This window comes from Sminthopsis crassicaudata, chromosome 1 (assembly GCF_048593235.1).
Source record: "Sminthopsis crassicaudata isolate SCR6 chromosome 1, ASM4859323v1, whole genome shotgun sequence".
Classification (NCBI taxonomy): domain Eukaryota; kingdom Metazoa; phylum Chordata; class Mammalia; order Dasyuromorphia; family Dasyuridae; genus Sminthopsis; species Sminthopsis crassicaudata.
In genome coordinates, this window is record NC_133617.1 from 609,029,430 (window position 1) to 609,054,913 (window position 25,484).

The 25,484-nt window shown below is 33.7% G+C and overlaps 1 protein-coding gene across 1 annotated transcript in view; it reads right to left on the reverse strand.

The window, feature by feature from the left end:
- Positions 1-25,484, reverse strand: part of ITGA2 (integrin subunit alpha 2) — a 148,418-nt gene that overhangs the window by 37,597 nt on the left and 85,337 nt on the right. Inside the window, exons 12-17 of the mRNA XM_074282541.1 lie at positions 21,519-21,664; positions 20,660-20,803; positions 12,777-12,980; positions 12,070-12,206; positions 9,216-9,355; positions 3,140-3,291 (exon numbers count right to left, since the gene is read on the reverse strand). Coding sequence (XP_074138642.1) covers positions 3,140-3,291; positions 9,216-9,355; positions 12,070-12,206; positions 12,777-12,980; positions 20,660-20,803; positions 21,519-21,664 — 923 coding nt within the window. The remainder of the gene's footprint in view (positions 1-3,139; positions 3,292-9,215; positions 9,356-12,069; positions 12,207-12,776; positions 12,981-20,659; positions 20,804-21,518; positions 21,665-25,484) is intronic.

Below are 25,484 nucleotides of genomic sequence, written 5' to 3' on the forward strand. Positions count from 1 at the left end.
CACACCCACATATTATGATTCAAATTGTGAAGTTCTAAATCCTTAGAAATGTTCCTGGTCTTTAGCATTTCCATGCAAAGGATCAAGTAAAATTAAAGTTAACTCATTAAAAAGTATGACTTTTATGTCAGGTAGCATAATTAGACAGTTTCCTTAATCCTGGATACTCACTTCTTTAAAGTTGTAGGATTCCATAGGCATGTATATTTCCTTTGTCTAGTCAAATCAAATTCTCTTCACTTCCTAAATGTACTCTAATAATAGTGCTTAAGCCCTTTCCTTTGAGGAATCTCTCTAAACTTAGATAGGTTTGAGAAAGACAAGCATAATTAGTTGCTTATTCCATATATACAGCTTTTGCTTGTTTGTTTGTTTGTTTTTGGTAGACTCATCTAAGTCTTGCATTGGTCTGGAATAGTCTTAAAGAACTCAGGGTACTCCTATATCATAAGGAGAAACCAAAGCAGATTTTGAGTGTGTGTCGGTAGTAAGAAAGTAAATGGCTATAAAAGTCAATGATCTATTCAGTTACAATGATCGGGGGGAAAAGGACCCTCACAAACTTTTTTTCTCCTTACCTTCCATTACCTGTCACTTTAATTTAGAATCAATCTTTTAGTCAATAATTATGTTTCTAATTTTCTACCACAAAACATTTTCTGGAACCATTAGGCTTTCCAAAGTTGCTGACCATATAGTATTGGATTGTGGTCTTGAGGGAAACTTGGTCTGACAATTAGGGTGGTTTGACAATTAGGACAGTGGAAAAAGAAGACCATAAAGGAATAGTTCCACAATTTTGATTGAGAAGCTCAATGACAGTACTTGTCTCTTCTATGTCTCATTTAGAAAAACGAAGATAATACTGGGTAGGTAGTTAGGTAATTAGGGTCTTTAGTGGCACAAGACAAGATGAAATTTTCCACTAAATAAATAAGGGCATTGCAGAATTTTCAGTTAAAATAAAATATTATAAACTAGAATTTACAAAAATTAAGTATACTTAGTAACAATGTAACAGGTGATTTTTGGCCAATTCTTCTGAAATATATTTATACACATACTCCAGGAAAGGACTATTCAAATGGCAACAACCCCATATTCTCAAAAATATAAAAGTAGCATTTAAATTTCACAATGTACATATTATCTCCTTCAGCTGAATGTAAGCTCTCCACAGGCAGGAATTTTAATTTTTGCCTTTGACTAATTAATAGTATTACAAGTTCTAGTAGTCTTTCAAACTAAGAAATCTTTGAGCAGGAACCTGAAAATTGATAGTAAACTGAAGTCTGTAAATAAATTGTACAGCAAATTGAAAACTGTGTCTGAAGATCATGTTAGTTAAATTCTGAAAGATTCCTTATAAGGCAGACCACACACAGTGGAATATTTTTCAGTAGAGTGACTCTAACATCATTCACTATTACAACTGGGATATAAATTTTTGTTAAAGGAAGAAATAATTAAGTCAATGAAAACATATATTTGAACTATGTTTAAAGTTAGACTAAATATGAAAAATTAAGCTATATTTGAGGCTTTTATTCATAAATAATTCATTTGATTATCTTATATAAGTCTTCAAATTATAGTTATAAAACAACTGGACAAATTTTAATTCTCTACTGCCTTTAAACTTCAATATGATCCCTCCCAAACTAATCTGGAAGAGTACTTTATCTTGTTCTGCCATGTTTGTACATTTTCATAGTTTTGCCTCACCTTATTCATTTCAACTCATTCTCTACACAGCTGTCAAAGTGACTTTCTTAAAATATAGCTCTGACCACGTCATTGCTCTAATCAATAAACTTTAATAGCTCCCTAATGCCTCTAAAACTAAAAATAAACACTCATGTTGGGCATTTAAAACTTTGTATATCCTGGTCCCAATCTATATATCTAGTTTATTATAATCATTCCACTTTGCATGTTGTCGTACCTGTTTATTGTTCCTATCTTTGTCTCTTTACTCTGGTCATCCCCTATGACTGTAATCCCCTGTTTTTTCACCTCTTCTTTTCATTTAGGCATTACATTCTGCAGCATTCTTTTTATGACATTTCTAGTTGCTAATTCCTCCCCTACCCATGCCCTCAAATCACCTTTTAGTGATTTAATGTATTTTATGTGGACACACACACACATACACATTATTAAAAAATAGAATTTCCTTCATTGTAGCAATTGATTAATTTTTGACTTTGAATCCCTAGTACCAAGAACAATGCCTGGCATAGAAGACATGTTTAATAAATGCTTGTTGATGGATATATTTCTTTCAAATACCATTTGTACTTTCTAATGATAAATATGCACATCATCTACAACTTAATTCTTTTGTTGGCAGTTCTCCCCCTAAAGGCAATAATATTTATTTGAATCAAATACAAATACAAAAGTGGACTAAATAATGTTGACTTTGCTATTATCTATTCTCTCCTTTATATCTCAAGTTAAATCCAAGGCATTCATCTATTACTGGGTATGATCTTTTTAATAGTATTAACAATAAATATACTTTACTGTATGAGAAAATGTCCATACAATTTGCTGGCATGTAAATTTCCTTGTTCTTAAGCATTGGGAATTCTAATTAAGAAAACACTTTTTTAAAAAATTTATGTATTACTAATATTTGTTTTTGGAGCTGCTGGTTAGCACAATAAATGTATTCCTCAGTTTCCTGTAAAATAAACTGAGCTGGACAAGAAAATAGCAAAGCATTCCAGAATCTTTGCTAAAGGAACTCTAAATCATGAAGAGTCAGAGAAGACTGAAATAAATGAATAACAATAGCTTACTTAAGCTGAGAATCTAAGTATAAATAAAAAATGAAGATTCATTATATAACTATTGTAAGCTGGGCACCAATGGGTGGCAAGCATTAGAGTACAAAGGCAAAAAGTGAAATAATCTCCAGTCTCAGTAAAAAGACTTTTTTATGCACAATGAAAGGGAAAGAAATCACAAATATTATTGTAGAATGATATTAGCATTCCTTACTCATCAAACAGGCAACAGTACAATAATGTACTGAAAGGGAAGAAATTATCTAACATTCAAAGTTTTCTTTTATTTGATAATTATGGGAAATTTCAGAGTAGGGAAAAAAGAGAAAATTATGAGTCCTTACCTGTATATTGATGATGTATTCTGAACAAATAGGGGCATGATATACCACCATATTTTTCTTAATGTATCTTTCATTGTTTTCTTTAAACAATCCCCTAGAAGTTATTCTAGAAGAATACCGATCAGCATCAAGTGTTACATTGTAGATAATATCTGTTTAGGAAGGAACAAAAAAACAAGCAATTCTTAAAAGTATCTGCAATGTACTCAGCATTATGCTAAGTGCTTTACAAATATTATCTCATTTAATTCTCACAACAACCCTAAGAATAGATGCTATTATAACCATTTTGCATACAGGAAACTGAGGCAGACAAAGATTTGTGTCTTGCCCAGAATCATACATCAGATAAGTGTTAGAGGTTGGTCTTGAACTTGTGTCTTCCTGACTCCAGGACTAATAGTCTATATACTATACCACTTAGCTCACACTAATAAGAGGAAAGAACATAAAATGTGTTTCTAATTACAAAATTAATTTGAGAAAGGAGCATAAGAGGTTTATTTTGTCTCATGTTGTAAGATGGCAAAGACACAAAATATAATAAGAAAAGGCATCTGGTCCAAACAAAACTTTCCCAAATAGAAGAGAATGAAATGTGTTAAAGAAAAGACCTTTCACTCTCTTTGATCTTTCATTGGACCAACTAGGCTACTGTTTTTCCTTTCTCTTTCTCAGACTTTACACATATAACATAAAAATGATTACTGGCTAATATATCTATACCTCATGCTTTGTAGAGTGTATTCATATTAGAGGCAGTATAATGTGGTGAAATATTAGCTACAATCTGAGTCCTCGTTTTGCCAATTATAGATGAATGAATCTAGCAAGTCGCTTTGTTAGGCTTCCCTCCTCATCTGCAAAATGGGGAGAAGATACATCTCTTACAGTCTTACTAAGGATTAAATAAGATCATGCATGTGAGAGGTTTTGAAACCAAAAGGTGCTAAATAATTCTGTTGTCAGAGTATTAGATTCTTACAACAATTTATTGAAAGAGGTGCCCTGGAAGGAAAATAATTATTTTATATGATTTGACACATTCTGTTTATAGGTTGTTAAAATAATTAAAAAAAAATAAAATAATGATAGAAAATATCCAATTATAAATAGTGAAGGGGTTGCCATCAACTCTACTTTCCCAAGTTGGTTTGGCTAGTACTTTTGTTGAACTTCTATTCTTCTGCCCACACTCTTTTCTTTTTTAACTGGAAACATTACTGGAAATAATTAAGCTTAATTTAAAAATTAAAGAAACCTTAACTCTGATATGGGAAAGTTAGGTGATATGGTAAAGAGGATGCTAGCCTGGGAGTCAGGAAGACTCATCTTCTTGAGTTCAACATACTCACTAATGGTGCAACCCTGGGCAAGTCATTTAATCCAGTTTACCTTAGTTTCTTCATCTGTAATATGAGCTAGAGAAGGAAATGGCAAACTACTCCAATATCTTTGCCAAGAAAACACCAAATGCGATCACAAAGAATTGGACACAACTGAAAAATGACTGAACAAGAAACTCTGACTCTGACAGAATAGATGTAAGAGAATTAAGAATTAATATAAATCAGCCAGTTTCTTTGAAAAGCAAAATTATTGTCTTTAATTGAGCTCTTCTGTCATTTTTATGTCCAAAATGGAGAGAGAAGTTCTGGTCGTCTCTCCATGAAAAATACATGTTATTAATAGCACAAGCTATTCCTTTGGAGATTCTCATCTCTTTTGTTTTAGCACTTTCTGTACTTTTGAATCCAACAGTATGTAACTAGTAAAATCCATAGTTCTACAAAGACATCCAATAGCCTTGTCAATTTTGTCTATATTCTCATAAAAGAAGTAGCTGTTTTTCACTTTTTGAAGCATAAAGGTGAAGGTCACATAGGATTACATATCTAGAATCAGAAAGAACTTGGTAGTTATCTAGTCAATCCCTTTCATTTTATAGTTGAAGAAAATGCAGCCCTGAAATTTTAAATGATTTGCCCAATTTACAATAGACAGCTGATGACAGAAGAGAGAAAATGTCATCAAAATTAGTTATTTTGGTGGTTTGAAAATGAAACTAATTTCTCATGCAAAAGAAACATTATGCACAATAGGATATCACAAATTGATATGGTATAAAAATAATGCAGTTAGTTAACACCTTATCATCACTTGTCTATGCTCAGACAAGGCCTGAGGTAAATGAGACAGATATCAAACAAGAACAACTCACCAAACCTTGAAAGAAAAATAATGAATTGAAAAGAAGCTTAATGGTAGAAAGCTACTTTGGAATACATTAGGGCAGAGGGATGAGTTTCATTTGAAAAGAAGAAGATATATGAGATGAGATATTTCTAGGCCAGAACTCTGAACAGTGAGCCTTTGTTTGCCAATGAATATATATTTTCCACTGAATCATTTAAACAGACTGATCTATTAAGAATCATAAGGCAATGATTTTGAGACTGAACTATCTCTAAGGGCTTTGTAAAGGCAAGTTGTGAAATGTACTAAGTAAAGTTGGGATGAATTTTGAAAAAAAAACTAAAAAAAAATCCTAGACATGTGAAAGTATGTGAAAATGAAAATGTAAAAAATAGGAAAAGCACACAGTTATGAAGTTAGTGCATGAGTTTGAAGTTCTAGCTGCTGTATGGATTTTTAAAATTAGAACTTAGGTAAGATGTTAACATATCCAGGGCAGTTTCTTTATAAGAATACCTAAATGATTTTCCTTAAAAAGAAAAAAAAAGTATAGGCCTATGTCCTCTACTATTCAATAAATTCAAATGTCTTCTTAAAGTACCTTGTTTCTCATTTAAAATTCTTCATATCCAGACCTTATCCTACTTTTCCAACCATATTACACATTACTCCCTTCTGTAGACACTCCAATATATTCAATTTTGCCGCCTTATTATTTCTGGTATATAACATAATATTTTCTGTCTTTCCATCTTTGTATTACCTGTATCCCATGCCTAGAATTTACTATGTCTTATCTTTTTCCACTTCTTGAAACCACTGTTTTTTTTAAGATTCAATGTCATCCCTTAATTGAAACCTGCCCGCATATTAGCATCTCCCCACAGTTTGCAAACTGACCTTTTATTTGCCTTATAGACCTGCTATATATGATACAATAGACTGAGTGTTGGGCCTGGAATTAGGAAATCCTGAATTCAGATACTTAGCTGTGTAATACTAAACAAGTCACAAATGTCAAACCACTTCAACATCTTTGTCAAAAAAAAACCCAAATTATGTCAAAAAGCATGAGACTTGAGTGAAATGACTGAACAATTATAACATTTTCCATTTATCAAATTAAAATTGCCTTAGGTTTCCATGGACAGAATAATCCCTGGCATACAAAAATGAAATTGAGAATTTTGTTGAGAACATAAACATACTTCACAAGAAACACCAGGAAATTAAACACCACAGAATATTAATAAAGTGCCAAACTGAATGATACAGGCTACAAGTGGCACAAGAATTCAGGGAGGAGGGTATTCAATAAAAGCTAAAGCTATGAGGGAAATTTTTTAGGAGACTATATGGCTTAAGATGGCTTTTTTGAAACTAAGATTTTAGAGCAGAAAGGAATCAATCACTCAACAAACATTTAAGCACTTACTAAGTGCCAGGCTATACTTAGGGATTCTAAAATAAAAGAGAAACATTCCCTGCCCTTGGGGAGCTTATATTGTATCAGAGGGAGCCACATGTTCAAATATGAATTGGATACAATGTGATTTTAAGAGCAACTCAGGTAGATTAGCAGCTTCATGTAGAAAGTGGTAATTTAAGCTGAGACTTCTAAATCCAACCATTTCCTTGTGCATATGGGAAAATTTATGTTCCAATAAGGAGAAATTATATTACCATGGGGTTGCATAAATAGTAAGAAACAGAACTGAGGCTCAAAGGTAACACTGTTGATACTTTAACCAGTGTTCTTTTCATTACATCATGATTCTTCTCCTCAAAGGTATAGGGTAGGTAGAAGGATGAGCAATCCATACTGGAATATAGTTGTGATGCATATCTTCTACTGTTCCCTCAACGTGTCTTGTCCATGAAAGTAGGTTAAGCCACTCTAGCTAAGAGATCTCTCCCTTGTTAGTATTCTTAAAGCCCCTTTAGTTTATTGGAAACAATTTAGTACAATTTTATGCTATTCTGGTCTAGACCTGTGATTATTTTAATGTTTATAGTTCTCAGGGAAGAAACTCCTTCTACCTATATAGAGCAGTACCTGTTCTGAAAGTCTTAAAGAGCTGCCTGGGACATTATAAGGTTGAATTAGAACAGAGCCACAAAGCAACAGAGTTGCATGAATGCTAGTTGATATTGACTTTCACTAGCTGATGGTTAAAATTTTGATCTGAACATTTGCAACCATAGAAAGTGACAAATGCCATAAATCATGGTTTGATTTATTATTTCTTTAGTTATCTAGACACAAGAGAATAATGGGGGAGATATAATAATGCAGATTAAACTTAAAGTATGCCATGCTATGGGGTGGCTAGGTGGTGCAGGGGATAGAGCATCAGCCCTGAAGTTAGGAAGACCTTAGTTCAAAGCTGGTTTCAGACACTTCACATGTCCTAGCTGTGTGTCCCTGGGCACTTAACCCCAATTGCCTCAGCAAAAACAAACAAATAAATAAATAAGATAAGCCGCACCATTTTCAGAAAGCTGGTTGTTGAAGATTTATCGAAAGAAAATATATAGCAGAGAAAATATTTAAACTAGACCAATTGTGTGTGTTCTATCTTACATTACTTCTCTATTTTATATATTGACTTTATATATCAAGTTATTCTAATTGTTTCATCTACATTAGTTCAAGGAGTCTAGTACTAGGTTTTATAATTCTTTCTTTCTTCCTCTTCCTCTAGCACCTCTTATTAATTACTCAACATTCATTCACCAATTTGTTGGGATTCAAGGCCACCTCAAAAATGTTGGGGTTCTAGGCAGGTATTGCAAAGTATGTTTTTAGGCCTGAAATGTCACTAAGTCAAGTGGCAGGCATTCGATTTTGTAATGTGCCTATGTTACCTTTATTATTGATTGCTCATTATTGATGCTCACTAGTTTCAGAAGCCCCATTATCATTGATCAGCAGACTGTTATCTGAAAGCCAAAACTCTTTTGTATTCAGCATCCTGGCAGTACAAAGTAAACTAAAGCAAGATAGCCTAAGAAATACATCATTCTAATTTCCCAAGGCCACATAGCTTTGGGGTTATTATTACATCATTACTAAGGGCTGTACCACATAGCCTTTAGATATTAAGTATCAACTATGGGGAATATATCACAGTGTATAAAATGTTAGGTTTAGTCAGGAAGATCTGGAATCAAATGCTCCCTTCTTCACTTCACACCAGCTATATGATCTTAGGCAAATCACTTAACCTCTATGCGTTTCAGGCAACGAAGACTTAGTAAATAAATGGGCATAGGGTAGAAATCCACACAGATCTTCATCCACTTATCATGTATATGTTAGATTCCAAGGGTGGTAGAAAGATAAATGGGAAACTTCTATAAAGAACTTATAGTAAGAACTCAGTAAGACACTTGTCTCTTTCAGGACAGGTACCAGTTGATTTTTGTCATTTTATCCCCAGCACCTAATACAGTACCTGACATAAATTAGGATCTCAATCAATTTTTAATAATTGTTTCATTGATTAGCTGAACCACAATTGCCCCAGCATTTTGGGGAAAAGGTTCAGTGTTTAGTATAATTACAGAGTCTATAACTTAAGATAGCTTCCTGGTATGAGAGTATCTATGGAGAAAAAGACAACTTTTATCTTGAAGGTACTCATTATTATCTCATTGGATTTGGGGAAAGCTAGTCTCAAGCTGCCTTTCTTTGTTCAACTAGCCTCTATTTTTCAGGCTTCAGGCTTGAAAAGATGACTGCAGCAATAGCCAAGTGTTTGGGGTGTTTTGTTTTGTTTGCTTTGTTTTTACTTTTTAATCCAAAAAAAGTTACCTAATTGCTGTTAAATTAATTTATGCACATGATTTTGAAAAAGATCATTTAGAATCTGCTTACCCACTTTGTTGTTTTGTGCAGTAGGTCTGAAATTTGCACTGAAGCACAATTTGAGGATTATTTCAGCATTCTTGTTCAACAAATTGATCTTATCAGGGGTAAATGAAGCTTCTACAGAGACATCAGCAATACTCTGTGACCTGAAATATATAAACAAGCCTGGATTGATGTTATTACTGATAGGACAGAAAAAACACTGGACTTGGCAGACAGACAAAATAAGTTCAAACCACTGTCCCTCATAAGCCAGGAGATCTTAATAATAAAATTGGAACTAGGGGCTTCCAAGCTTTTTATAAGCTGCCACAACATACCCCACTTCCTCATATGCAATACCTGGCATTGGAAATCTACTGCACAAAATACACAGAATGCTTATTAGGTGGCGTGGGTGCTGCGTGTGTATCTTTGCATGTGAATCAGATTCATTTCCATGTGCTCACCAAAATGACTTTTCTTTGGTTGGTACTATCTATTTTACCTATTTTATTATCTAATCATCTCTTTCAGTATCACCACACAAATTCCTACTGTCTTGCCAGAAATAAAAAAAAATTAGGAGTTTCTATTTTTTAATAAATGGATGTCAAAGAAGAATCATAGTGTGTAGACAGGGATTGGGATAAAGAGAAATCCTATAACAGCATTAGCTTTGCAATTAGAAGACCTGGGTTGGAATAACAGCTCTATTTCTTACTAACTGTATGACAGTGGGCAACCCCTTAACCTCTGGGTTTCATCTTGATTTCTATATCTGTAAAACTTAGGTATTAAACTTTTAACTCAAATTCTCTATAATCAAGATCTAGTTTGTGAGTCATGTAAGAAAAGTAGACACAATTAATTTTTGATTAAAAAAATGCTATGACACAGTTTAATCACACCCCAAGCATGACAATTAGGAAAGGAAAACTCTTGGCTCCTTACAAAAGTCAAAGCCAACCAGGATAGCTAAATGTTGACCACTGGGGCCAGTCTCAGTCACTGAAAACTATTCCAAAGAGAATCTCTGAAATATTCTTGAGCAATAAAACAAAAAATTTTTAGCATTTATTTGGAGAGATTTACTTGTCTGTAAAAAAACAAAACAAAATACTGATTATATGTACCTGCTAAATCTTTTAAAAAAAAGTGATACCTTTTCAAAAAATGTAGCCCACAAAATTATCTCTATTTTAAAAGTCACTAAATGTTATCTAAGAATAATTTCCATAAAAAGATAATTTGATACTCTAATTTTCAAAACTCATTTAGTCCACTCAAATCTGAAGAAAATAGCATTAGTAATGTCAAGCACTGAAACTAATGTTATATATGGCACCAGTAGCATAACATTTTCCAGTGTTTAAGCTTCTTGGATCCAAGTAATCATTTACAATGTCTTTTTCAACTGTGACAAATTGAAAGACTGAGCCAGATTCTCCTTGGGACTTTGTTTCTTCCAGCTCTCTGCTTCTGTCTGACTTAATTTATTCCCTCACTTGCCTTATGGGGACAATCTAGTCCAGTGTGTATTTCTGGCTTCTGAATCATATGGCTCTTGAATTCTTTCTATTGTCTTCCAGCTCCACAACTGCAGCAGAAGCCAGTATTGAGGTCAAGCCAATTGAAATGAAAGTCATTTGTACATAAAAACTGGAAACAAGAATATCCTATCACTCCATTGGAAGATAAAATCTGCTCATACTATTCAGATTTTCCATACTCTTGAAGTAAAATTTCTTATTGCATGGGACAATGGAAAGAGAAATGGATTTGCTTTCCACTCCTGGCCCTGCCAGGTATTACCTCTGTGACCCTGAAATTGAAGGCTCAATTTCTTTAACTGTAGACTAAAGATAACTACTAGCAACTCAATTGGCTATTTATAATAATAAAAATAGCTATCATTTACAAAGCACCTTTAGTTTGGAAAAAGTGCTTTACAAATGTTATCCCAGTTGATCCTTACAACAGTCCTGTTAAGTGCTATTTTGATTATTCTCATCTTAGAGTCAAGAAAACTGAGGATGAGAGGTTGTTTCTAGGTCACATAGTCAGTAAGACCCAAGCAAGATCTGAACTCATTTTCTTGACTCTAGTCAGATCCTTGTATTGTTCATTAAGCAACTAAAGGCTTCATAAATCATATATTGCTGTATAATTGTGAGCTATTACAATCAATAAGGAAACTTCCATTCAGTGAACTGGAGGATAAGGTAACACTCAGAAGTAATTTGAAGTACTGCTTAAAATCAAGCTCTATATAATACTCCAGTTTTAACACTTGTGATTAAACATAATTACCTTTTCAATGCAGAGGACTTATACTTCTCATGCCTTTTTTTAGTTATCAAGAAATAACAAAATACAATCTATGACATTTATATTGTGATTGATATTTTCCCGATTACTCCTCATAAAAGTGAATTCTATCCTACATCATGTTGTTTTATCTTGCACATACTTCTGAAACCAAAGATCTATCACAATACCCTTTAGCATGATTAAGTAGTCCTTAAGCATTTATTAAGAACCTACTAAGTGTCTGATTTTATTAGTATAGGGATCACTTAGTAAGATAACTTCCTTTACCAAGATGGATTAGTACCTTCTCTGCACTTTCAATCTGACAGAGCACTGAAAGAATTAGGCATTTGCTCAGAGACAAATAGTATGTATCAGAGGTATCATCTGAATCCAGGTGGTCCTAGTTCTGAGGTCAATTCTCTATACATTATATTACAGACACAAAGACAAAAATAAGACAGATCCTCAAGAAGTTTATATTTTATCTGCTTATTAAAATTATTTTCACCTGGGGTAAGGGAAAAGGGGAAAAGTCTCTGAAAAGCTAAAGTTTTCACTGTCTCACCAGAGTTGAACCACTTGTCCAAAAGCACCAATGGATATGTCAGTGATTGAATCTCCATTCAGATCTTCATAGCCATCTAATGCTCTTCCAAAATACTGGAGATGATTTCTAAAGGCAGGATCTGACCCTAAAATTTTCTGGAAATGAGCATATTTGATATTAGAAAATAATATTTGTAAAGTGTTTTGCAAACTTTAAAATACTATTTAAATACTAGCTATTATATCTGCATTCCACGGAAACTAGTTGTTAATGTCACTGAAATGAGGGAGCTTCCATTCTCCTCATCTCTTGATAGAAAAAAGTGATGGACTCAAGATACAGAATAAAGCTTGTATTGAAACAATGCCAACATGAGCATCTGTTGTATCTGTTTGAATTATCTGTTTGACAATTCATATTTGTTACATGGGCTATTCAAAATAAGAAGTGGGTATGTAAGAAGATAGGGGAGATAATGAAAGATAGAAAAGAAAAAGAGAGAAAGAAAAAGAAGGAAAGAAAAAAAGAAGAAAGGAAGGAAGAATGAAAAGAAAGAAGGAAAGGAAGGAGAAAAGAAAAAAAATGAAAGAAGAAAAGAAAGAAGAAAGGAAGAAAAAAAGAGGTGAGAAAAGGAAAACGAGGTATTTACTAAATAATCCATGTGCATCTTAACATTAACTCATATAATTTAAAATATACATGGATGTCATCATGACAAGATTTACCTGAGAGTATTTAGTTCGTATAGTCCTCTGATATCCATTGTAAATGTAAACAGCTCCAGAGTTTTCATTTTCAAGGGGTGAGCCCACGATAACATCATTAAAACCATCCAAATTAATGTCTGAAAGAGCAGCAATTGCTGAGCCAAACCGGGCATTTTCCAAACCCAGAGGACCTTCAAGGAATTGATGTTGATTCAAAATTCCCTTTCCAGGAGAGGAGAAAATAGGATTAAAATAAATCTTGTTTGCCATATAATGTCAAACTATTGGTAATGATTCCCAAAGCAAGATCAAATACATCAAATTTTAAAACATCATTAAAATTTTGGTGGCAAAAACATAGTCAAAGTACCAGAACTTTCTTCAAGTAAATATTCAACTCATTTTTATCTTCATAACTAAACCTTATTTTCTTTATTTTACCCTATTAGACAACTTAGCATGGAACATTTACAGGTACTGGGAAGTTACTGCACACTCTTTTTTCAGCAAATTGACATTATGCATTTTGCATAAGGTCCAGGCTCTTTGGCAGGCCCTTCATAGCACCCCGCTTCAGGATACTGAGCCAACAGGCAACAGGAGTTTGTGTTCATTTCTATTCCTTGAACTATATTTGTAATTGTTTGGTAATTTTCAATAATGCATGACCCTATTTGATTTTTTAGATATTAGAGTGCTTTGCCATTTCCTTTTCATTTGACAGATGAGAGAACTGAGGCAAAATGGGGTAAGTGACTTGCTCAAATCATATATATAACTACTAAGTGTCTGAGGCCAGATATGCGATTAGGAAGATGAATCTTCCTGAGTCCAAGCCCAGTTCTATCCACTGTAACACTTAGTTGCCCAATGAACTATCTTACTTTGCAAAAAAAACTTAAGTGCAGCTAAGCATTCTGACTTACAGAATTGGGAAATAACAATAGTAGGGGAAGTTAAGGCATTGATCATGTGAGTTAATTTTCCCCCTCTTCAACAGCCTAGATAGAGAACATTTATGAAAATGATATCCATCTCTCCAGTATTATTTCTTTTGGGAATATAGAATAACCCTGTCCAAAATCTTCTATAAGGCAAAAATCTTAAGATTATACAAATTCTTTGCTTTTAAGACTGCTTAGAGGTTTTGAAGAACTTATTCTGATCCAAGACAACCTTTGGGAAAGACTATGCTTCAAAATCTTAGAATTAGATCCTTAGCCCTTTCTGCTATAAGTTCAGGGAATTTATATTTGAAAAGTTTCTGGCTCTAAGAAGAGTCAGGAAGACCTGTCATGTTTCATCTCGGACACATATCTGGCTATATAACCATGGTCAAGTTCTTTAAGTTCTCAATGCTCTGACTAACTGCAAATCTGGAAGCTGCAGAGAAGGCAATAACATGAATTAAAGAGAGAGGTTTCTCATCTGGAAATTCCCTATACCAATGAAAACATATGTGGAATTCTCATCCCCATCCATGAACTAAATTAACAGACTATATAGAATTAGGGTTGGTGAGGGGCCTGTTTGGTGACATAGTGGATAGAGCTCAAGGCATAGAATCAAGAAGACCTGATTTCAAATGTGGCCTCAGACACTTATTAAGCAACATGACTGGGCGACTCACTTACCCCTGTTTTTCCCTGGTTTCCTCAATCTATAAAATGAGCTGGAGAAGGAAATGACAAACCACTTCATTATTGTTGCTAAGAAAATCCCCAAAGAGGTCATGACTCTTTTGATGAAATGACTGAACAACAAAATAGTTGATGAGGGGAAAAAACTCTTTGCCCTCCCTTCAATTTTATAACCCAAACACATTTTTTTCTGTCCTGAATTATAGCTTCTGTTAATTTCAGGACAAAAGATTTCAAATTTAAGTAAAACTAATCCAATAGCTAGTATTTACAAGGTACTGTGCTAGGTAATAATATGACACAGGGAATAAAATTAAAGTGACTCTATTTGCTTTTAAGGATTTTGCAAATATTATTATAAGCATACTAAACTAAATCTTCAAGAAAGTTGGAGATTCTAAGACACAAAATTGAAAAAGCATAGTCAGTCTCACTGGAGTGAAAAGGGTGTTCAACTCAGCTCAGACAGATTCTAAGAAAGCCATTCAGAGGGACTTTATCACAACAAATCTACAACTGAGACTTTTGGTCCTGGATCAATAGAGAAGCATATCAATGGGGCAGCCACCAGTCCTGGCTTAGAAGGCAAACTTTGGAAAACCAGCTATTTCCTGAAAAGAGTAGCAAAGTTAGCCTCTACAAAAACAAAGGATCCTTATGCTCAAAGCTACAGCTCAGAGTTGCATAGGAAATGTGAGACAGCACTCAATTTACCCCAAAAGCAGAGCTTGACCATAAAAGTAAAAAAGAAAAACAGGAAATACCAAAAGAAAAGGAAAGAAAATGGCAAAAAATAGAAAAGAACCTTGATCATAGAAAACAGCTATGGTGACAGGAAACACCAAAATACCAATTCAAACAAGACCAAAACATACACAAAGGAAATTTCAAAGAAGGATATAAATTGGTCTCAAGCCCAAAAAGGCTTCTTGGAAATGTTGATAAAAGACTTTAGAAAGGCAAATAAAAGGGATAGAATAGAAAAAAAGGGAGGTATGCAAGAGAGAGTCAATAATTTGGAAAAGAAAGGACAAAATTGCCTGAAGAAAACATCTCCTTAAAAAATACATCTGGCTAAATGCAAAAAAAAAATCACTGAAGAAAACTACCTTCAAAAGTAGAATTAGCCAAATGGAAAAAGAGATACAAAAGCCAGCTGAAGAAAATCACACAATAAAAACTAGAATGGGGCAAATGGAACCTAATGACTTTGTGATACAGCAAGAATCAAACAAACTAAAAAGAATGAAAAAATGGAAGAAAATGTGAAATACCTCATTAGAAAAACAAATGACCTGGAAAATACATATAGAATAAACAAATTATTGGCCAAAAGAAGAGCCTGGATAGCTTTCTTCAAGAGATCATCAAAGAAAACTTCCCTGATGTTCTGGAAACAGAAGAGAAAATACTCTTCCAAAGAGCCCATTGATCACCTTTGGAGAGAGATCCCACAAGGAAAACCCCAAGGAACACTGCTGCAAAATTCCAAAACTACAATATCAATGAAAAAAATACTGCAAGCTGTCAGACAAAAGTAATTCAAATATCAAGGAGCAACACTCAGAACTACCGAGGATCTGACAGTTTCTACCATAAAGGATTGATTGGAGGACCTGGAATACCATATTCTGGAAGGCAAAGGACCTAGGATTACATCAAGAATTAACTACCCGGAGAGACTCAGCATCATCTTTCAGGAGAAGTGATAGATCTTCAATGAAGTAAGAGATTTTCAATCATTTCTATTGAAAAAAAAAAACAAATAGAACTAAACAGGAAATTTAATCTACAAACATACGACTCAAGGAAAACATCAAAAGGTAAACAGGGGGAAAATATGTTATTTAAAGGTTAAATTGTTTACCTCCCTAGATGAAAAAAATGATATCTGTAACTTTTGAGAACTTTATCTGTAACTGGGGCAGATAGAGAAGGACATCATATGAACAGAGTGTATGGTTGTAAATGGACTCTGATATGATGATATAAAAGAAAAAGACATCAAGGGGTAGAAAAAGGTAGAAAAAGGTTTCCCTTTGATGTCTTTTATTCCTCTGGAAAAATAGGAAAAGGGAGGTATAATGGAAAAATTAGATTACATGAGTATTGTCTGAAGTTTGGTCTCATTAATTTTGACTTTAAAATGGAAAAACAATCATTCAGTTGGGTATAAAAAATTAACCTAACCCTATAAAGAAGTAACAGGAAAAAGGGAAAAGAAAAAAGAGGGACAGGACAGAAGGGAGGGCAGAAACACTAGGAAAAAAGGTAAGAGAAGGGAAGAAAATATGATAGAAGATAAGATAGTGGGGTGGGATGGGTTAAAAAAAACACTACTAAGAGAGAACAAAAGTATATTCAGGGGAGAAAATAGGATGGAGGGAAATACAGAGCTGGTAATCATAACTGAATGTGAATGAGATGAACTTTCCCATAAAGTGGAAGGGAATAGTAGAATGGATTAAAAAACAGATCCTACAATATGCTGTTTATAAGAAACACATTTGACACAGAGAGTCACATAAAGAATAAAGGTAAAAGGCTGGAACAAAATTTATTATGCTTCAGCTAAAGTTTAAAAAAAAAGCAGAGATAGCAATTCTGATCTTAGATAAAACAAAAATAAAAATAGATCTAATTAAGATAGATAAGGAAGGAAAAGTACAACTTGATAAGGGGAACCATATAATGAAGTAGTAAGGATACTAAATGTATATGAATTAAGTGGTAGAGCAGCCAGTTTTCTAGAGAAGACTATAAGCCAGTTACAGGAAGAAATAAACAGCAAAAACTACACTAGTGGGGACCTCAACCTTCTCCTGTTAGAATCAGACAAATCTAACCACAAACTAAACAAGAAAGTAAGTAGGGTGATTAATAAAATCCTGGAAAACATAGATAAGCTAGATCTCTAGAGAAAATTTAATAAGGACAGAAAGGAATATACATTTTTCTTGGCAATAAATGGCATCTACACAAAAAAAATGACTGTGTATTAGGCTATAAGAACCTCAATCAAATGCAGAAAGGCAGAAGTAGTAAATGTTTTCTTTTCATACCATAATGCAATGAAAATTATATTCAATAAAGGGACAGGAAAGAGGCTAAAAACTAATTGGAAATTAAATAACCTAATTCTAAAAAATTATTGGGTCAAACAACAAATCACAGAAACAACCCATAATTTCATCTAAGAGAATGACAATAATGACAAAACACACCAAAACCTATGGGATGCAACCAAAGCTGTTCTTAGGGGAAATTTCATACCTCTAAGTAGCTACATGAATAAAATAGAGAAAGAGGAGATTAATAAATTGGGCATGCAACTAAAAAGCTAGAAAAAGAATTTAAAATCTCCAATTAAATACCAAATTAGAAATTCTGAAACAGAAAAGAGAGATTAATAAAATTTAAACTAAGAAAATTATTAAACAAATTAATATAATTGAATTGGTTTTATTAAAAAAAAAACAAAATAGACAAACCTTTGGATAATTTGATTAGAAAAAGAAAAGAAAAAGATCAAGTCATCAGGATCAAAAATGAAAAAGGTGAACTTAACACCAATGAAAAAGAAATTAAAGCAATAATTAGGAGTTATTTTGTCCAACTGTATGACAACAAATCTGGCAATCTAACCAAAATGGTTAAATATATACAAAAATATAAATTTCTCAGATTAACAGAAGAAGAAATAAATTACTTAAATAGTCCCATTTTAGAAAAATAAATTGAACAAGCCATAATGAACTCTCTAAGAAAAAATCTCAGATGGATTCACAGGTGAATTCTACAAAACATTTAAAGGACAATTTATTATAATACAATGTAAACTATTTGGAAAAAAACAGGTAAAGGAATCCTGCCAAATTCCTTCTATGGCACAAATATGGTATGATACCTAAACCAGGAAGAACCAAAAGAAAATTATAGACCAAATAGTGGTTTTTTGGGGGGAAGGACACTTAATAAAGGTAAGACAGTATATTCGAGGTAGATTGTGGAATGAAGTGCTCTAAACATTTGTATGAGGATTTGTATTATAGCTTTAAGAAAAATAAAATGAACTCTTGGTAATGAATTCTTGAAATCTTTAAAGAATTTAAAGTAAATAGAACATGTTAATTTAACCTTCATTTTAAAAAGGCAAATACTAGCACAAACAGATATATCATAAGAAAGAATGAATATGAGGAACATAACAAAAATAAAGATGGGGAGATTTGTATGATGATAAGAGCTAAGTAAGCAAAATAAGGAGGATTAATTAATATTAATTATTACTATAATCATATACTTGAAAGCAACACCAAAAAGGAGCTGAACTCAGATAAATTAAAATGGCAAATCTGGATCCCAAACCAATACTTAGCCTTATCTTTTTTCAGTAGAAAAGTGAAGTGAGGGATGGCAAGTGTGGAATTATGTATTCTGCCATATGTGTTAGTATGTATGTGCATGTGTGTGTATGTAAACTAATTTAGGCAGAATTGTTGTTTTTATTATATTAGCTTGACCCAATCATGAATAATTAATATTTTCTCAATTGTGTGTGAGGTTGTTGGTTAATTGTACCTATTACTCCTCATTGCAAGGGAGGTTTCAATGGAATTGGGGAAATAAATAAACAAAAACCCAAAATTATCAATTAATACTTTTTAAGGACAGATATATATAGAGAATCATAAAGTTGCCAATTTCTGCCTAATATATTGTATCATCTTTAAAAGCAGAACTGGCTCTAATTTCATCTTTGCAAAGCTGTGTGCCTAGCACTTTCTTTATTAATGCTCCAAAACTCTGATTCATCAGTGTGTACATTTGTGAGGGGCAGGGTGGAAAAGAGAGTATTGGAAGGAGGAAAAGAGGGACAGGTCGAAGAAAGAAAACTTCTCATATGGTCCTCCAGAGGCAATTCAGCATTTTCTCTATGATTTATAATCCTAAAGAACTGCCTTGAGGAGCAGCTAGAAGGGTCAATGGACAGAGTATCAAACACACAGTTAGGAAGACCTGAGTTCAAGTCCAGCCTGAGACACTTAATTCATTAGCTGAGGGACCCTGGGCAAATTAGTTAATATTGAGAAGTTAAAAAAACACATTCACAAATAGTGTATATCAGAAGTAGTATTTGTACCTAGCTGTCCCTGACTCCAAGATTAACTTTTTAATCACTATACCTTATGGTTTTTCATAAATATAGGCATTTATTTGTTTGTTGAATTAAACTGCCCAGAGAGGGGACTATCTTATGAAAGACATTGTCTTCTTATTTTGCCTTTGACAAAGTCTTTGACAAGACTGAAAAAAATGTTTAAAGACTTCATAGAAGGGGGGGAAACCTCTTTCCTTGTTCTCGCTCCTTTTTCTCCTCATTCTTCCTTCCTCCCCCACTCTCTATCTTCTTCCCCCTTACCCCAAATTCATTACTGATAATTTTAGTGAAAATATGGACACTTCTGTTACTTTTAACTAACTACTTGAGAATTACACGATCAGTTATTTTCCAGCTTTAGGAGTCTGCAATTTAGTGAAATTGGCATGGATTCACAAAAAAAAAAATGTTATTCTTGACTAAACAGATCTCAGATTCTCTTTCCATCCCCCTTCCCTTTCCCTTCTATATCCAATTAATTTTCTAGATCATCAGTGGATCTGTTTCCTTCAATTTTTATCTTCTTCTTTGACTACACTTAATACCCATCCACTACTTTAGCTCATCAGGGATCATCACAAACATGCATTCAGCAAATGCAGGCCCAGAATATAACACCCATGGTTTTGAGGGATGTAGCACACACCAGTAAATTTTATGTGGAAGGACTGGAAGTCCTGAGAGCTGGACATATAACTAATTCTTACACCAAGAAATGGAATTTCCTGAAAAACTAATGCAGAATACATCTGGGTTAATATAAAAATTTCCAAAGTACCTGATGCAACTATTCTTAACTGCAAAATGATGATAATGGGAAAGCAAGAATTAAAGAAAAACAACTCTTAGACTGCTACTGCAGCAATCCCTGCCACCCCCTCCCCCCATTAGGGGAATGGCACTAATCTAGGCACCATCCAGAAAACTAAGAGCTAAACTAAGTTGTGGGAGTTTTTAAACTATATCTTCACAACTATATTAAGTGATTAAGTAAGTAAAGCAATTATCATTTAGTAGTTGAAGATTTTTCCTAGCACAAATGCATTTTCTTTGAATATTGATATATGGAGTTAAATATAATTATTTTTTTGTGGCTTTACCTTTGTGATAGTGAATAGGTAGACCTTCCCTTCCTCTTTCTTAAGGTCATTCATGAACATTGGTGCACCCACCAAAAGCACATCTGTAATAGCATCTCTATTTACATCAACCGAACACACCACACTGCCAAAGTAGGATCCAATCTGAAAGGAACACATTGATATTAAGATTCTGACTTTCATATACTACTTTTACTTATCTATGGATTGAGATATCTCCTCATCCCAGCGCCTTTAAATTCTGGCTATGTATGCACTATATCCCTGCCCATAAGTACCAGAGTGATGAAAAGGTGATTCCTTGTCCATAAGATCATTCTTCCTACTGTATCCTAAAGTACTATATATCCATTTCTAGTTGGAAATATGAATGCTTACATCTGAATAACTCCCTATATAGAAAAGCAAAATATTTTAAGCTTGGTTTTAACAAAAAAAACTCTATCCTTATACTTATGGAAGACATATGTTTTTTCAAAAAATGCTTTCATCCCTTTCCTCTTTTAATTTTAGCTTCCTGAGATTCAATCTTGTATAGTGATTATTAAATTATCTTTTATAGTTGAGAAGCCCAGTTATCCAACTTTGCTTAACACATTCTCTAGCTATATCACGGTGGCCAAGTTGCTTAACTTCTCTGGGTCTCAGTGTCTTAACCCAGAAAATGAGGAGGGTAGAATCAGTGACCTATAAGAACATATGAAATCTATAAATCTGATGATTTGGCAAAACCTTTCCTCAACCAGTGTTATGACATTAGTAATGTGCCTGCTGCTGTCATGTGCCTCGTATGCAAGCATGAACCTATGAAACCAGAACACCACAGACTTATGTTACCAATCAAAATGATGGGGCTTACCTGGTCACCTCTGTGAGATTGAATGATTGTAGCATTACCATCATCATTAATACTATACACCACTACTTGGCCAGTATAATTTGCCCGAGGAGCACCAGCAACAAAATGGACACTATTACCAGTAGAAATAACGGCAACAGAATATCCTAGGTAAGAAAAAGATACAGGGCAAATAGTCAATCCGGCAATAAATGAGGCGTTGGATCAAAGGACAAACCTCTAAGACCCTTTCCAGTTCTAAATATAAGATCCTATGATTAGTTTTATATTTTGTTTTATTTATATTAACATTATCTGTTCATAAGATGAATAATGTAATGATATTAATTTCATTACTATTAATGTCACTAATGTTACCTATTCATATTATTATTAATTATTATAACATTACATTGTTATTACTGTTAATAATATCAACATGATTTTATTATATATATTTACTTATATGTATACATGTTGTTTTGCATATTACATTGCACATTGTATCAGACCATTTTTGTATCTCTAGCAGATAGCACAGCATCTAAGATATAGGAGCCTATAAGGAGATTGTGCAGTGGATAGTGTTGAATATGGAAGCAGTAATTCAAACCTAGCCTCAGACATCAAGCAGCTTTTTGACTCCAGCTAGGCAAGACACAACCCCTGTCTATTTTAATTTCCTAATCTGTCATATAGGGTAATGATACCACCTATCTCTCAGTTAAAATACAATAATATTTCAAAGCACTTAGCAAACATTTAAAATATGTAAATGATAGCTAGGTAGAAGTATTAAGTAGATATATTTGTTGATTGCAGAATATTTTAATCAGATAATACACGTTGAGACAGTGATAAAGCAAACCATTAGGCATCAAATCTTGCTCAATCATTTAAGAATTGCATACATTTTGATACATTTATCAGAATTAAACAATGTTTAGTTATAGTACATGAACACCAGGAGTCTTGGCTTTATTGAAGATGGAAAGGATGCTTTCATACTTTCTAGGAACCTGAATTCATTGTTTTATATGACTGGAAGAATTTCCCAGGGAAGACTGTTCTATGGTTAATAGCCAGAGATGCAGATTTGGATTATTCTGATCTGATTCTAAGTTTTCAGCATGCTACCCCTCAAATCTGGATAATTTTCTCTTACCACTACAAAATTCCATGCCTCTAATCCTGGCAAAAACTGGTTCCTTTCCTGATAACCTCCAACCTCTCATGTTATTTTTACTAGTTGAAAAATATGTTCTTCCCTTCTCCTGCACTTATAAGTGTTGCTATATGTCCTTAAAAAGTTAATTAATATGCCTTGTTTGCATAATGGATGCATTATCATTGGCACACAGGTGGTTTTAAAACAAAAATAACAATTAATGACTTCTGAAAATTTCTTCCAGTCTTAGGATTTTATGAAATTAACAACCTGAAATAAAAGTCCCTGAGGTCAAACCATACTTAAGATGAATTTTCCCCCAAAACAATGACATATTAGAAAAAGCTACTCTGGAAAGGAGCAGGGGAAGTAGGAATATATAGAGTTCATCCACCTAGAATGCTATCCACGCAGACATATTGTGTTAGGAATTCATTGTGTTAGAAAATAAGTAACTCCTCCATCAGATTACAGCCTGGTATCTACTAGAGATTTCCATAGTTCTTCAGTGAAACGAACATGATGGAATTCCCCCAACTGGCCCTTTGAACTGAATTTCCACATGACCAAACATTTATGATTTTACAACACACAGTTAAAGATGCTTAGAGTTATGTCATATGTTTGAAAGTGAAGCAAATAGTATACAACCCCCATTTACAGAGTGATCTAAAGGCCATTCCCCTTTCCCAAAGGAGAGCTGAATAAACATTAGAGATCAAACAGGAAAATAGTTATAAAAGTAGCTACACTTTAAATGGCATTTCAAAAAAAAAGTGAGAAACCAGAAAATGGCATAATATAGTGGAAAAAAAAAACATTGTCTCTCAAGTCAGAAAACTTGAATTCAGATCCCACTTTTGGCACTTACTATATGTGGGCAGTCACATAACTTCCCAACTCCTATTTCTTTATCTAAAAAATGAAGCAGTTCAACTAGATGACCCCTGAGGTAATCTCCCCTCCCTCAGCTCTAGGTCTATATGCCTATGAAATGACTCTGATATACATAGCAAGGAAAACTAAAGAAAAATAGAAGATAAATTCTAGGCAAACAAGATTTTGTCAAGATCAGGGAAATGCTCTAGATAGTAAGCATATTTTAAGTATCTAAAATCATGACTAATTTCTTTTTTTTTATTATATATATATTTTTATAATATTATCCCTTGTATTCATTTTTCCAAATTATCCCCCCCTCCCTCTATTCCCTCCCCCCGATGACAGGCAATCCCGTACATTTTACATGTGTTACAATATAGTCTAGGTACAATACATGTGTGTGAATATCATTTTCTTGTTGCACAATAAACATTAGAATCCGAAGGTACATGCAACCTGGGCAGACAGATATTAGTGCTAACAATTTACATTCACTTCCCAGTGTTTCTTCTCTGGGTGTAGCTACCTCTGTCCATCATTGATCAACTGGAAGTGAGTTGGATCTTCTTTATGTTGAAGATTTCCACTTCCATCAGAATACATCCTCATACAGTATTGTTGTTGAAGTGTACAGTGATCTTCTGGTTCTGCTCATTTCACTCAGCATCAGTTGATTTAAGTCTCTCCAAGCCTCTCTGTATTCCTCCTGCTGGTCATTTCTTACAGAGCAATAATATTCCATAACCTTCATATACCACAATTTACCCAACCATTCTCCAACTGATGGACATCCATTCATCTTCCAGTTTCTAGCTACAACAAAAAGAGCTGCCACAAACATTTTGGCACATATATGTCTCTTTCCGCTCTTTAGTATTTCTTTGGGATATAAGCCCAGTAGTAGCGCTGCTGGGTCAAAGGGTATGCACAGTTTGATAACTTTTTGGGCATAATTCCAGATTGCTCTCCAGAATGGCTGGATTCTTTCGCAACTCCACCAGCAATGTATTAGTGTCCCAGTTTCCCCACATCCCCTCCAACATTCATCATTATTTGTTCCTGTCATCTTAGCCAATCGGACAGGTGTGTAGTGGTATCTCAGAGTGGTCTTAATTTGCATTTCTCTGATCAGTAGTGATTTGGAACACTCTTTCATGTGAGTGGATATAGTTTCAATTTCTTCCTCTGAGAATTGTCTATTCATATCCTTTGACCATTTATCAATTGGAGAATGGTTTGGTTTCTTATAAATTAGGGTCAGTTCTCTATATATTTTGGAAATGAGACCTTTGTCGGAACCTTTGTTTTTAATGACTAATTTCTTAAGAGCAATTGTACTAAACAAATTATTAGAAGTCTAAGGATTTGTTCACAATGAATATTTATAACAAGAAGAATGGCGTCAAATAATTTTTAAAAGAAAAATATTAAAATTTTTATAATTGTAAAGGACATAATCCCAAAGGACACATGTAAATGAATTATAAGAAACTTCATCCAAATAGTCTTGTGCAGCTAAATTCTTGCCATATGACAATCAAAAAAAGGTAGCTCTAATGGATTTGTGGGCACTCATCATCTGATCATAAGGCTGTTTGTACAAGATAATGGGATGTTGACAAAGAAGGCTGCCAAGATTTTTCTTAACTCATAATACCAAGAACATTCTCACTGAGTAGATACCAATGAAGCAGGTTGGTTAGGAAGATGGAATTGACTAGGTATCTTTCTTCACTTAATTTAAGAAATTCTGGCTGAGACCACAGCAAAAGATAGGTCATATATGAATATAAAATAAACACATTAAAAGGAAGGAATGAGTCCATCCACCTAAGATCCTCTAATATGAACATTATGGGAGCAAAAAAATCCAAGAACTTCATGACAGTATATGAATATTATCCACTCTAATCATTGCCAGCAATTTTTTCCATTTT